This window comes from Zosterops lateralis, assembly GCF_965231275.1.
Source record: "Zosterops lateralis genome assembly, chromosome: 1".
NCBI lineage: Eukaryota > Metazoa > Chordata > Aves > Passeriformes > Zosteropidae > Zosterops > Zosterops lateralis.
Window position 1 is genome coordinate 141,237,651 of NC_139762.1, and position 12,964 is coordinate 141,250,614.

Here is a 12,964-nt window from a genome sequence, read left to right on the forward strand (position 1 = left end):
CAACAGTAATTTTCTTTGTAACAGATTCAGAAAAAAAGATCTTTCTTCTAGTGGCAGTGCCAGTTATTATAACCAGTGTATTTGAAGACCTTGAGTACCAAAGGATCAGATGTGTCAATAAATAAATACATCATTCAAGGAGATTGGGGCTTCATCACCTCAAAAGTTCTTCCTAGAGGCTTTTTATATCAGGAGTACTAAACAACTCCTGTAATATTAAAACTCTTTTAGGTCTGGATCTTAGTGTCTTTTCCTGCTTTGGCTTTTTTCAGATTATTTAACAGGATAGATAATTCAGAGATGGTGAAAGTCTTCTAATAAGGAGAATTGAAACAACTTAAAATTACTATCCTGAAGGGAGGAAGAAGCTAAAGGGTAATGTCTGGAAGTTGGTGTATCAAAAGATGTAGAACACCAGCTTCTGTGGGACTTTGTCCCTCTGCTGAACTTGATCAAAGCAAAAACCTCCTGGAATTTTGAGGATGTGTGAGGGATTTTAACAGAACACTTGAAAAGATTATTGGAGTTCAAGAAATAAGGATTTTCCCAAGTACTCCTCTGAAGCATTTAGCCAGGAATAAGCATCTTACATCAGACCAACAAGCTGGGTTGTTCTTGGCCCTCTAAAGTGCCACCAGCATGCATTTAGTAGGCAAGTGAATTTAATTACTATCAAGATACTAAAAAGTCTTAAGTACCGTGACAGTTTCACATTCAAGATGAAACCAGGGGAATTTACAAAACACCTACCACTTGCCACTTAATTCTATTTCTTCTTCCTCCTCATTTTGATGATCTGAGGATATCTACTTTTGCTCTGCAGCTAGTAATTTTAATACTTCTCCTGTGACAATTGAACGTTCTTGTCATGAATTAATTATTGAATAATCAAAAGACCTTGTCCTTCACAAATCAAAGAAATTTTCCATGTTTCTGGGGATGCAACTGAGCATTTTGCTGTGGTTGATAAGATGGGACTGACTTCTCAGTTACTGCTGTGTCTACTGTGTAAGTAGGTGCTGTTTACAGTGGTTTGGGTATTCTGTCAGCTGGATCAAGCAGATCACCTGTGCAGCACACAATTGGGATGGATTGGTTTTTTTTTTATAATATCCCTTTAAAAAAAGTTACTTCTGCCATTAATGTGGATCACCTTGACTATGTTACAGAACAGTCAAGTGGATGTTATCAGTGAGTTTATCTAGCAGTTAAATCTTTAGTTCTAGTGATCCAAATTCCATGAATACCTCACTGATTATTTCATTCAATTCTCATAGAGCATTTATGTATTTTCTCTTTTTTTTTTTATTTTTATTTTTTTTAATTTTATTTTTGAAGAGGAAAATGATTTCTGCATTTTTTTTTCCAAAAGCTGCAATGAGTTAAGAGTGAAAAAGAAACATGAATGAGCACATTGTTTGCCATGGGTAATAAAAAAGTACAAGATAAATAACTAGGTGTTTGCATTATGATAGATGTACTAAACTCGTTTCTGTTGCATAACTAGAGTCTTAACTGTGTAATTAAATTCAGTTTCAGCTCAAGTGGGTTCATGAATACTTACATAACAGATTGGAAATACTTTTTTTTATTCCAAATTTCATTTCAGGAAGATGGTTAAAGGCACTCCTGAATCAACTACTATCAAGTAGACTACATTTCAAAGAATATGAAGGAATAAATAATGATGGAAGATCTAGGCATTGAAAAGGAGAATTTATCTCCTCAGAATAACCATGAACTGCTCTATTAGGTTTTTTGCTGATCATTGAGGTAGTTATTTTATAAAGAATGTGAAATACATTATTTGGGCTGGAAAAGTCAAGGAGTTTTGTGCTTAAGACATATTGACCTCATCCAGTGAGAGAGAGAGGCAAAATATCTCAATAAAGAGCAAATACCTTTTTATTTGATTCAAGTACAAGGATTGTGATTTTGATGGGGCAGCAGTTGTATGCACCAAAATTTATAAATAGGTTTTGCCTTTCCTTTTTGGAAAGGAGGGCTACAGAGAAATTCTGCTTTTGTGTGTATACCTTCTCTTGGTGTCATCTTTTCAAATGCTTGTCAAACATGGTGACTTCTGCCCATTTTGAGAAAATCTTTCTTTTTTACCTTTTAGCTGTTTTTTCTATACCTCAAACAAATGAAAGACATTTGTGTGATTGCCCTGAAATTGTTTTGTTCTGTTTTGAACCCAGAATAATTTTAAACTTCTAAATATTCCAGTTTATTTCTTTCCATTACGAAACTAACTTAGTTAACACCAAAAGCACAGCAATTATTTTAACAAGACTTTTTCTTCTTTCAGCTTTCTCAAGCCAAGGCAGGAAAGCTGAACCCACACGTGCATGTGGAGTACGAATGGAATCTTCGTCAGGAAGAAATTGATGAAAGTGACGATGACTTGGACGATAAGGTGAGTGTGAATTACTGATACAGCTTTGCACAAAAACTGTCAGCATCTCTGCTCCCTGGAAATAAATGGTGATTAGAGACCCACTTTAGCCTTTCTTCTCTTACAGATACTTTTTGGGGAAAAGGAAAATCTAATTTTGAGGCCTGTGTTAACGACTAAGTGCTTTTTGAATATACTTTGTCAACCTAGTTACTATGGGCTGTTTCAGAAGTTTGACTTTGACAAAGGCATACAGTATAAATATAAATCAGCAAATCTGAACTACTTTGTTGCTTTATCCTCTTCAGAATTCTAGGCTGTTAGATTTTAGCTGGAGGAAATCCAAAGCTTACATACTTAATTTTTTCCATTAATTAATTAAAACCCTAGTTATTTAATAAATAACTCTGTTTTTCACAAGCCATGCAGTGCTATTTGTTCCTGGTTTTTTTTAAAAAGAAGTAATGGAAAGGCAAAACTTGAGGGCACAGAATAATTGCCATCCTAGAGCATGTGAAAAATTAGCCTCAGTGTCCTACTTTAGCAAGTCAGTTAATTACTGTGTGCTCTATTTCTGCAATAAATGCAAATACACCTCTCCTGTTTTATGTGAGTGCTGCAGAAAGAAATGTGGACAGCTTCTCATTTTATGTGAAATTTGGGACTGAAAAATTCAGAAACCTGAGTAATTTGCATGTCCTCAAGGACAGCAGAGAACAAAATAATCATCTGTGTGAGGAGCCTCTGGAGGATGAGAGATGCTGTGCTGGAGATAATAACCTGAACCAGAGCTGCAGGGAAACAGATCGTACTCCATATGCACCCATTAACGTACAGCAGGCAAAAACTGATGTGTAAAATTTCTTCAAAGAGCAATTAGATGTGTTTAAAAAGAGCTGCATCATGGATTATATTGCTAGTTCAGGGACCAAATAAATCTGATCTGCCAGAAGAGTTTGTTCATTTTTACTAGGCATCAGTGGCATAATATACTTGATACTTGACGATAATTGTTTAGTCTGAGTTACGTGCTATATTCCCTGAAAATTACTCTTATATTCTAAAACATACTAGACTTCTATTGGTATTTTATTTAGTATGTTCTTAGTGTGTATTTCCTGCTTTGACATTGAATCTAATTTTGTGTTCATGATGATTTGTTGATGGTACAATCCTAATTTTCATTTAGAGAGGACCTTTCAGGTTGAATTGCTGAAAAAGGGAGGAGTGCAGGTTTATTTGTCCAACAAAGAAAAAAAAACTTGGCTCATGTTCACTAAATTACATTCTAGTATTCTATTTTCCAAACATACTAACTATAATTAGTGTTTAGACAGCTGTGTCATATCTTTGTTTTTCTATTCACAGCCTAGTCCTATAAAAAAGGAAAGATCTCCAAGACCCCAAAGCTTTTGTCACTCCTCAAGCATTTCTCCCCAAGACAAACTGACTCACCCTTCATTTAGCACTCCCAGAGACAAGCAAAGACTCTCCTACGGAGCCTTTTCCAACTTTGCTTCTGTAAGCACAGACTCACCCACCTCTCCAACGTCTGATGCTCCTCCTCTTCCTCCTAGAAATGCTGGCAAAGGTAAGTCTGTCTCCAAACTACACTTGCAAGCAGTGATTTTCCCACTGTTGCCCTTCCTTTAACAAAGGACATTGCAATGTTTCAAGATACAGCACATTCTTCCTAGTGATGCAGTAGTGTGTACAATGCATGTTCTAAACTTAAAAGACCTGGGGGGCACTTTGCAATAGACTCATTCATAACACTGAACATGAATGGGTGAGGAATAAACTAATACTCTGCTAGATGAAAGTCAGTTCATTTTATGAGACTTACAGCTGCAGTGGATTTTGATGGTTTGACCTCAGTATCTCTAATCTTTAAGTTTAGAGGATATTTTTATGGAACAAAACTTTTTACTGTATTATAATTTGTGCAGATCTGCTTTTTAGGACAAAGAAACCTTTCATTCATTTTCACATGTTTAATTTAGAAATTGATAAATTGTGGTTTTTATAGGAGACTTGTTAGAGAAATCTTTAGTTGTGAGGGTTGCAGTATATTTTAACACTTCAGCAGCTATGCTGATGTTCCATTTTGTTAGCACTACTATAAGTTCATTTCTCAACTGGTAATTGACTTTGTTTAGGAAAAGTGCAGAGATGCTCTCACCAAAATGTGAAAGAGTGAAAGGGACGGGACAGTGTTGGCATCAGGTATTTGCTTTTACACGGTTCAGATGCTGTCCCTAAGCACTACTATTCCATCAGTCTTTGTCATGTACTGGCAACTTTTAAATGGATCCCTTGCCTCTCTCTTTTAAACAGGTTTGTTTCCCATTACAAGGCAAAGCAATTTTGCCAGGGTTTGCATTTTTCACATGAGATTTTGTAATCCATGTTTCCTTGGGGACTCAGTTGTATTCCATGTAACTTTACTGTGTTGACCTGCTCGTTGGTATTATAATATTCTACTTTTTCCTTCCACTCTCGCATCCCTTTAACATGCTCTATCTCAGAGCCTGCTATGGATTGTTCATTGCAAACACAATGTACTGGCTTAGATATTCATTCATGACCTAGGATAACTTATTTTTTTGTCACAAAGTTGCAAAACTTGGAAATTAATCATGCATCCCATTTCTTGAAAAAGGTTAATGAGGTTGCATCTGGTATCTGTACACACTGCTTAGTATGTTGTCAGTTTTCACAAGATTTTAATGAATTGATTTCTTTTTTTCCAGGAAGGGGAATATTTATGTTCATATTTCATTTTAAGTATGTATTTTAGTTTCTGAAATGTTAGGCATTTTCCTAGCTGTTCCTGGAATTCCCTTGTTGTTCCTAGACCAAGAAATCAACACAACACCAGAGCTACTTGGAAAGACTTGAGGCATTGAGTTTGTATGTGTTTTCATGTCAGACATTATGCAAAAAAATCCTTATTTATATCACAATGAAATAATATTACTATATCACAAAATTACCTTCTAATGTAACATTAACTACTTCATCAGAGTGGAAAATGTCAGATTCAGAGAGTAAGTCAGAGAGGTTGAATGGAACTGCGTCACTATGCTGAAATTCTAAAGTCTGTGAGTGATGCTGGAGTGGAGTTTTGGTTGATACCCACTCAACAATACTGTGAAATTAGAAATTTCCATTGTATACATGCCTGTGTTACAGGAATAATTCAAAACTTAAAAGTTGGAGAAAAAAGTGACAAATGCATAGGACAACTCATCAGTGTGCTGTAGATGCATCATTTCAGATGCACTTATGGTTCATTTTAAACTGTGCTGTTCCTTGTTATCTCCCCTCTTCCAGCTCTCAGATTATTTAAAAGAAGATGAAGCAGAGACTCTCCACTTCCATAAGATACTGTTGACACATCTGAATTTTGAAATAGAGTCAATTTTTTTGTGTAAGAAAACATAAACCTGTAGAATCTTTCTTCTCTTTTGGATGAGTAGTAATAGAGTATATCTCTTACATTGAAGTTTACAGAAACTTTCTTGTCAGATGTGTGTTTTTATTTAAAAAGTTCATTTTAATATCTTGTGTTTAAGATTATATGAAAACATAGTGTTACTTTTTTCACTAAGCTCCCTAAACAGCAAGAGTAACAAAAGCACTGAATCTGTATTTAAATTTAAGCTTACCTTCTGTCTGAAAACATAATCTGATCTTCGTCCCTGTGCTGCTGTGAGGCCCTGGAAAATAGCATGGGCCCCTGCTAGGACTTGGAGTCTGCAGGAAATGGATAGCAGGTGCATCTGCATTTTGGAAGGAGGAAGACAGTTTTTAATTTTCATGGATTTTCATCCTTTGGGACATGCAGATGAAACTGTCTTTCCAAAACATGTTTTATTTTTAAGAAAACCCCCTCCCTGTTGCCCTCTGTTTCTTTGCCCAGTGATGTTCTGTGGTGTTCCTGAGGGGCCACAGTGGTCAGGAAACCATCCTCTGAACTTGTGCTGGGGAGAGGAGGGAAGTTTAAAGGAGTTTACATAAGGCACATCACTCTTGCTCATGGTTTTCAGTGGACATGCTGGCTAAAAATAATTTTGTAGGTACAATAGTTAGAGGAGGTGTTATGGGGTTGTTTTAAATTTCTTCATACATCATTATAACTCATATCCAGATTTTTCATTTGATAACTTCTTCAAAATACTCCTAAAAATGCTGGAACCTTCATGTATTTTACTCCACACTGTCTCATTTGTGGATACATCTTACTTGCTGCTATTTGAGCTATAGATGTAGTTAATCCTAACAAAATGAAAAGTACAGAATAAGTGCAGTGGCTGCCTGAGCCAAACACTTTGTCTTTTTCAATAGTTTATCTAAGCTTATTCAGGTTCAACCTGCTTGTGTTCTTAGTCCAATCTTAAGCCTGTAATATTCTCAAAATCATATTTTTTATTGCTCTTTTCAGCTTATACCTGTACTATGGCTCCAGACATCTAACAGGTCTTCTGCTTATTGTTTTACAAAAAGCCTTAAAAAAAATAAAAATCAATATTTAAGTAGTTGCATGACTTGCCACAATAGCTAAATAAAATTTTGCACAACTTTCATTGCAAATCCAGTGTGAGGGTAGTTTGGCTAACTAGCTTTGGAGGAGTGCTAGGCAGTCTAATCCAGGTTACCTTCACTTTAGCTGAAAGCCAGTTGTTTTAATGGTTCTACCTGTTTATCCCAGATGAACATGGAGGTCAGGGAGAAATTGTGTATCATGAAGTTAAGTTTGGATCTTCAGCACTTACAAGGTTATATAGTTTACACTCTGTCTCAGCTCTAACGTGAGGAACCTAAACCCAAAGACACTTCCTTTGTGGTTCCAGTCCACTGCTGCTGCAGACACAGTCACATCATCTGCTCCTTCACTGGGTTAGACTCCATTTCTAACCAAATTAGTTTATTTGAATTTACTAGTAACTTCTAGAAGTTGTCTGACTGCACTGCACCCAGGATTAGGAATCTTCTTGAGTTTGCTAAGTTACTTTGGGCATGTACCAACATTGCCCTTCAGCTTTGGTGTTTTTCTGTGGCTGGTGGCTGTGTCAAGGCACTGCCTGGATGGAAATCGTACAGGTCTCCATGTCTGGGGTGTTACACTAAACAAACCAAGCATATTTTACCTTATCTGATTTTATAATATTTTCATTCTCCTGGGGTTCAAGTTATCCTTTCATCACACTAACTCTTCTTTGTACCTTTGCTGTTTAAATCAGCTTTCTGAAATACAACTGGCTGCAGGTGTCGGGACAGTAGTAAAATTTGCTGTTTCTACTGGAAAGGCATATCAAAGAATCCTTTGGTGCTATTTTTTTTCCTGATTGTATCATACTGTGGCGTAGCAGGCATTACACAGTCTCTACTTATTTGTAACTGAAGTTCTTAATTGATAGCACAAATGTATTTGTTCTCATTTCCATTACCTCAGCCTTTGCGGTCATCCTGTTTATTCTGAATGCTTGCAGGATTCTGTGCTTCTCTTGCATATATTTGCACATTAAAAAAATATTCTTATAAATATGTTGAACATTTTGATTAAATAATGCTACTTATCCCACTAAGACTTTGTATCTTTTAATACCATAATAGGAAAGGAAGACTAGCTGACAACTTGGTTTCATGGGCTCTTCTATTTCTGAATCAACCCAAAATACAAAATTCTTTAGTATAACTTTTACTTTTTTTCTTTTTAAACTGAACCTTTATTTAAGCATTAATTATCTAATGTACTTCCAATGCTAATGTTGAATCAATTTATATTCTTAGCTTTCTTATTCAGAGTGATCATGATCATTTTGTCTTTAATTATGCTCTTCAGTACCAAAAACATATCTGAAGTAAGACAAATTGAAAAGACTTTTAGTAATATCTGTTCATTAAGTCACTCATGAGAAATTTAAAAATAAGGATAGCAACACTTGTTAATGAAAATACTGTTTTTAATGTAAGTTACCTTCCTTTGCAGTGTCCATTCTACCATTAGCTGGAATTCTGTTTTTTCCCCCATCTCATTAAGTGTTAAAAACAATTGCACATGTGAAGATTTTACACTCTAAACCCATCATTTCTTGGTTCGGTGGCAGCAGCTCTGCATGGTTTCAGAAGGACACAAATGAATTTTTACTACACTAAACTACACAAACCCTAAAGGACAATGCATTAATTGCACACCTTACCCAGTTATTTACCTTAGTACAATAATTTTGAGATTATTTGATCTATTTACCCATGAAAGCCTGATCTTGGTAATATGAAAAAGTGATAAAACACAACAACGGTTAGTACTGTAAGCATTTGCTTCCCAGTAACTGGGGAAAAGAAAGCCCGACAGAAGCAAAAGGAAAAAATTCTAGATCAAGTTTGTTGGGGTTTTCTTTCTGGTTTTTTGGTTTTTAATCTGTGTTAGGAAAATGTCCTTTACAAAATGTGGACTTCTCAACTATGTGAGAAATCATGATTAAGCCATCTATTGGAGAGGAAATGACTGGCTCAATTGCTGCCTGGTTAAAATCACAAAATACCTTTAATGTAGTAACTGCTCTGATTACTGCTCAAAGATACCTGGCCAAGCCTTGTATAATTAAAAATATCACACAGGAATTGTTTTGAGCTGTTGGTTTTGCACACACATTTGTATTTATGTGTATGTGTGTGTATACACACAGGCTCACTGAGGTGAGCAGCCCTGGTCCCAGCACTGGAGGGATTCCCAGAGCAGTGACAAATTGTGTTGTTGCAGGAGCCACAGCAGCTGACAGGACAGCACAGCAGCTGAGGGGACATGGGCAGGGCCAGGGGCAACAGGGCTGAGCCCAGACGTGTGGTAAGAACTTCTTGGAGAGCACCGTGAACAGTGCGAGTGAGCAGGGAATTTGCATTGAATGGCATGCAGGAAGGGGCTGTAACTCTGCCAGCCTGACCAGGGAACTATGGTGTCTGCCACTGAGTTATCAGTGCACATTGCAGGAGCTTTAAACTAGATTTGAAAGGGGAAAGGGACAAAACTAGGCTTGCTCAAGGTAACCCTGGTGGCAGCACACCAGTGTTTGAGGGAATGTGTGTGCCAGTAAGGTCCTTTGGGCTGGTGTCTCAGTGCAGTGGGGAAGTGACAGCAAAGACATAAGGCATGGAAATGCCTCCAAACAATCTTGTAGAAATTAGAGCTTCCCCCCCAAAAAAGGTTTCAGGATCGATATCCCAAGTGAAATGCATCTACACCCCTGCACACAGCACAGGCAACAAACAGGGGGGGCTGGAAGCCACTGGGCAGCAGGAAAACTGCAGCTGCCATCATTTTTGGGATGACTCACAGAGCTGGAGGGCTGTGATGGATGGCTGTAAACCCTTCAGAAGGAGGCAGAGGGGCAGCCCTGTGTGTTAGGGACTGTTTTGAGTGTCTGAGCTGAACAATGGTGGCAGTAGGGTCGAATGTTTGGTGGTAGGAACCAGAAAAAGGCCAACAGGCTGAAATCCTGGTGGGAATTTGTTAGAGACCACCCACCCAGGATGGAGAGGCAGATGAGATACCCTGTAAGCAGCTGGGGAAGGTGTCTCACAGTTGCTGGCCCTTGTTCTGCTGGGGCAGGAATGTCTAGGATATGTCTGGAGGGAGTGGAAGAGAACTTCCCTACTCAGCTGGTGAGGGAGCCAGCAAGGGACGGCACCTGCTGGACCTGCTGTTCACAAAGAGAGAAGGACTTGTGGGTGATGCAGGTCATCTGAGGCACAGGGATTACAAATTCTTGGACAAGGGGGATCAGCAGAGCTGCCACCTCAGACCTCCAGCGGACAGACTTTGGCCTGTTTAGGAGCCTGGCTGACAAGAGTCCCCTGGGAGACAGTCTAGAAGGAGTCCAGGATATTCCTCAAGAAAATCCCAAAGGTGCAGAGATGTGGTTTAGGGGAGGACTTGGCAGTGTCTGACTTAGTGATCTCAAAGGTCTTTCCCAGCCTAAGTGATTCTGTGATACAGGGTATTTTATAATAATTGTACAGACAGTTCATACGTAATCAGGTCTTGTATTATTTCACCAGTTGCTTCCATAAAATGATTTTGATTCAAGAACTTTCCCCATGTTTTCTTTATTCAAAGTGTGATGTCATTCTATACCTCTTTCTGAAATTATATTTTGAAGTTTTCTTTATTTTGTTTGTATTTGAGCCTAAGTTATTTTGTATTTCAGCCATAATCTTGTAATCATTAGTGTATTACTTTAGTATTCATATTTATTCCTTCTGTGAGTTTAATGCAGAAACAAATGCTAGGAGTCTGAAAGTATGATTTGTAATACCTTAAACACCTTTTCCCCATCACATTTGTATGCCATGTGAACTTCTGAAAGCTGTGAGGGGTTTGTTTTTTTTTTTTCTCATTCTCAGTAATGTCTGGATACATATAACTAATGTGAAATCTAAAGCATGCCCATATAACATAATTAAGGTTTTTTTTTAAATTATACTAGTTTAATTTTGTGGCAAAGATTTCTTCCTCTTATTGGCCATTTAAAGTACTGATTTCACTTCATGTCCGAAGCTGAATTTTGGCAATAAGCTCACAATACCATTTCAATGCCCTTCCTCCCGGTGTTTTCTGTTCTGAGCCATTTTTGGGTGGTTTGTGCGGGGGGGGGGGGGGGTGCAGTGCGCGCAGCCGCCGCCAGGGGGCGGTGGGACCCTCCCATCGGGTGTTGTCACCCTGGGAAAGGTCCCAGTGTCGCCACAAGGGACAAATTGCTGCTCGGACAACGCGGCTGTTGCTGCTCCGTGCTTTAAGAATAACCTTACTGGTACCAGCGGATGGTGCCTGTTCCTGTCCCCTTGTCATTCCTAGGCGCATTCGCGTTACATCATAAATCAAAACAGCTTTTGATTCACATTTCTGAAAGAAAGAATCGGTGACTTGCAGGAGTTTAAGGGATCACCAGTCAAAATTTAGAATGTGGAAAGTTGGTCTTGCTTTCAGAAACATCTCAATGTACAGTTTAAGTTATCTTGCTTACTTAAGCTTAAGGAAGAAATTAAAATGAAAAAGGGTGAGAGGATGCAAACTGGGGAACAATCATTAAATGCACTGGAATTTGACTTGTCAATTGATGATTTTGTGAACTTGGAAGTAAATTGAGAGGAACAATTGCAAAATATATAATTTGATTTACAAAAGCAACCAATTAATTAAGCCAGGCCCAAAATATCTTCTGGGCTTGTGGTTGAGAAATTCTGCACAGCAGAAGGCCTTCCAGGATTGAATCTGGAAGAGAATAGATTGAATTATTGACTCATTAGGGGCAGTTCTATTAAATTTTTCTGTTTATAAGACAGAGGGAGGTCACCTGCTGAAAATATCTGACAGATTCATGCCTATAGAATCTTCAAAGTTACTTTTGTCACTGTTAAACATTTCATCTATGGAATTTTAACAATTATTTTTCACTGATTTCAATATTTCTATAATATGTAATAATTTTGGAAGGAGTGCAGGTATTGGTCATTTCCAGTCTACTTACAGAGAACATTCACAAATATTTTTGAAGAAGACAGTTTAAGTTTTGTTTGCTGCATGGTAAGATATATGTCAAGTAACTAAATGAAGGTTTTGTCTCAAATACTGCTCAAGGTAGCTTTTCAAAAATAGGCAAGTTGGTTCTACAGTGCTAAAAAATAGACTGACAGTAGACTTGAAATTTCAAGTATAAATAGACTTTGCTTTTAAAGTTTTGTGTCAATTTTCTGCGTTTCTCCGGACTGATGACAAAGCTGTTTGACATGTAAAACTTCCTGCAAGTGAAGACTGCAGTGATGCCTTAGTTGTTGGCTAGAGTAACCAAAGACAAAACCAAGAAACCCACAAACTAACAAAAACCACCCCAAGAACCAATCCCCTGGAGCTGTTCTAGCTAATGCAGAACTGCAGAAAGTGTGAGGAGTCATTTCTGAGGGTGGTGGTGGCAGCTGAACTCCAGCAGTGCTCCCCTCATGCCCTGCTCTGCTGCCTTGAGCTTCTGGTTAGAGACCTTTGTGAAGGTCAGTGGTGGAGCTGATTAGGAAAATCTCAGTCTTCCCACTGGGTTATTTTGTCTTTCAAGCTGTATCTGTCCCCATTTTGTGTAAAACATGCATTGTGTTGAATAATACTTGTGCCAGCATTAAATCAGAAGGAAATTAAAGTATTTAAGGGTAACTGCAAAGGCTTTTATAAGCAATGCTACCATGAAATATCTAATCTCAGTCCCAGAAAGGACTTCTCTGATGTTTATTTTATGTACAACAATTTGCATTGCTTTTGGAATATTTTGATGTATTTGATCTACAGAAAAAAGAATTACAGAAAATCTTCTCAAGCTAAAAGTCCTATTTTGAAAGTGAAAGGAAAATTTGTAGGCGTATTTGTATTTCTTTCCTCCTTCCAGTTTATTAACAAAATTTTTATGAGATGGTCTGGAGGTCTAAAAAACCTTCCTGCATATTAGAGCATATAGAAAGCACTTTCATTCTGGTATAAATTAACAGCAATATCAATCCCATGTGCTAAATATTACT

The 12,964-nt window shown here is 37.7% G+C and overlaps 1 protein-coding gene across 3 annotated transcripts in view; it reads left to right on the forward strand.

Moving 5' to 3' along the window:
* The window catches only part of ASAP1 (ArfGAP with SH3 domain, ankyrin repeat and PH domain 1), a 145,658-nt gene that overhangs the window by 115,604 nt on the left and 17,090 nt on the right, over positions 1–12,964 (forward strand). For all 3 annotated transcript variants that reach the window (XM_083865935.1, XM_083865936.1, XM_083865937.1), the window contains 2 exons: positions 2,312–2,419; positions 3,767–3,989. In XM_083865935.1, coding sequence (XP_083722061.1) covers positions 2,312–2,419; positions 3,767–3,989 — 331 coding nt within the window. The remainder of the gene's footprint in view (positions 1–2,311; positions 2,420–3,766; positions 3,990–12,964) is intronic.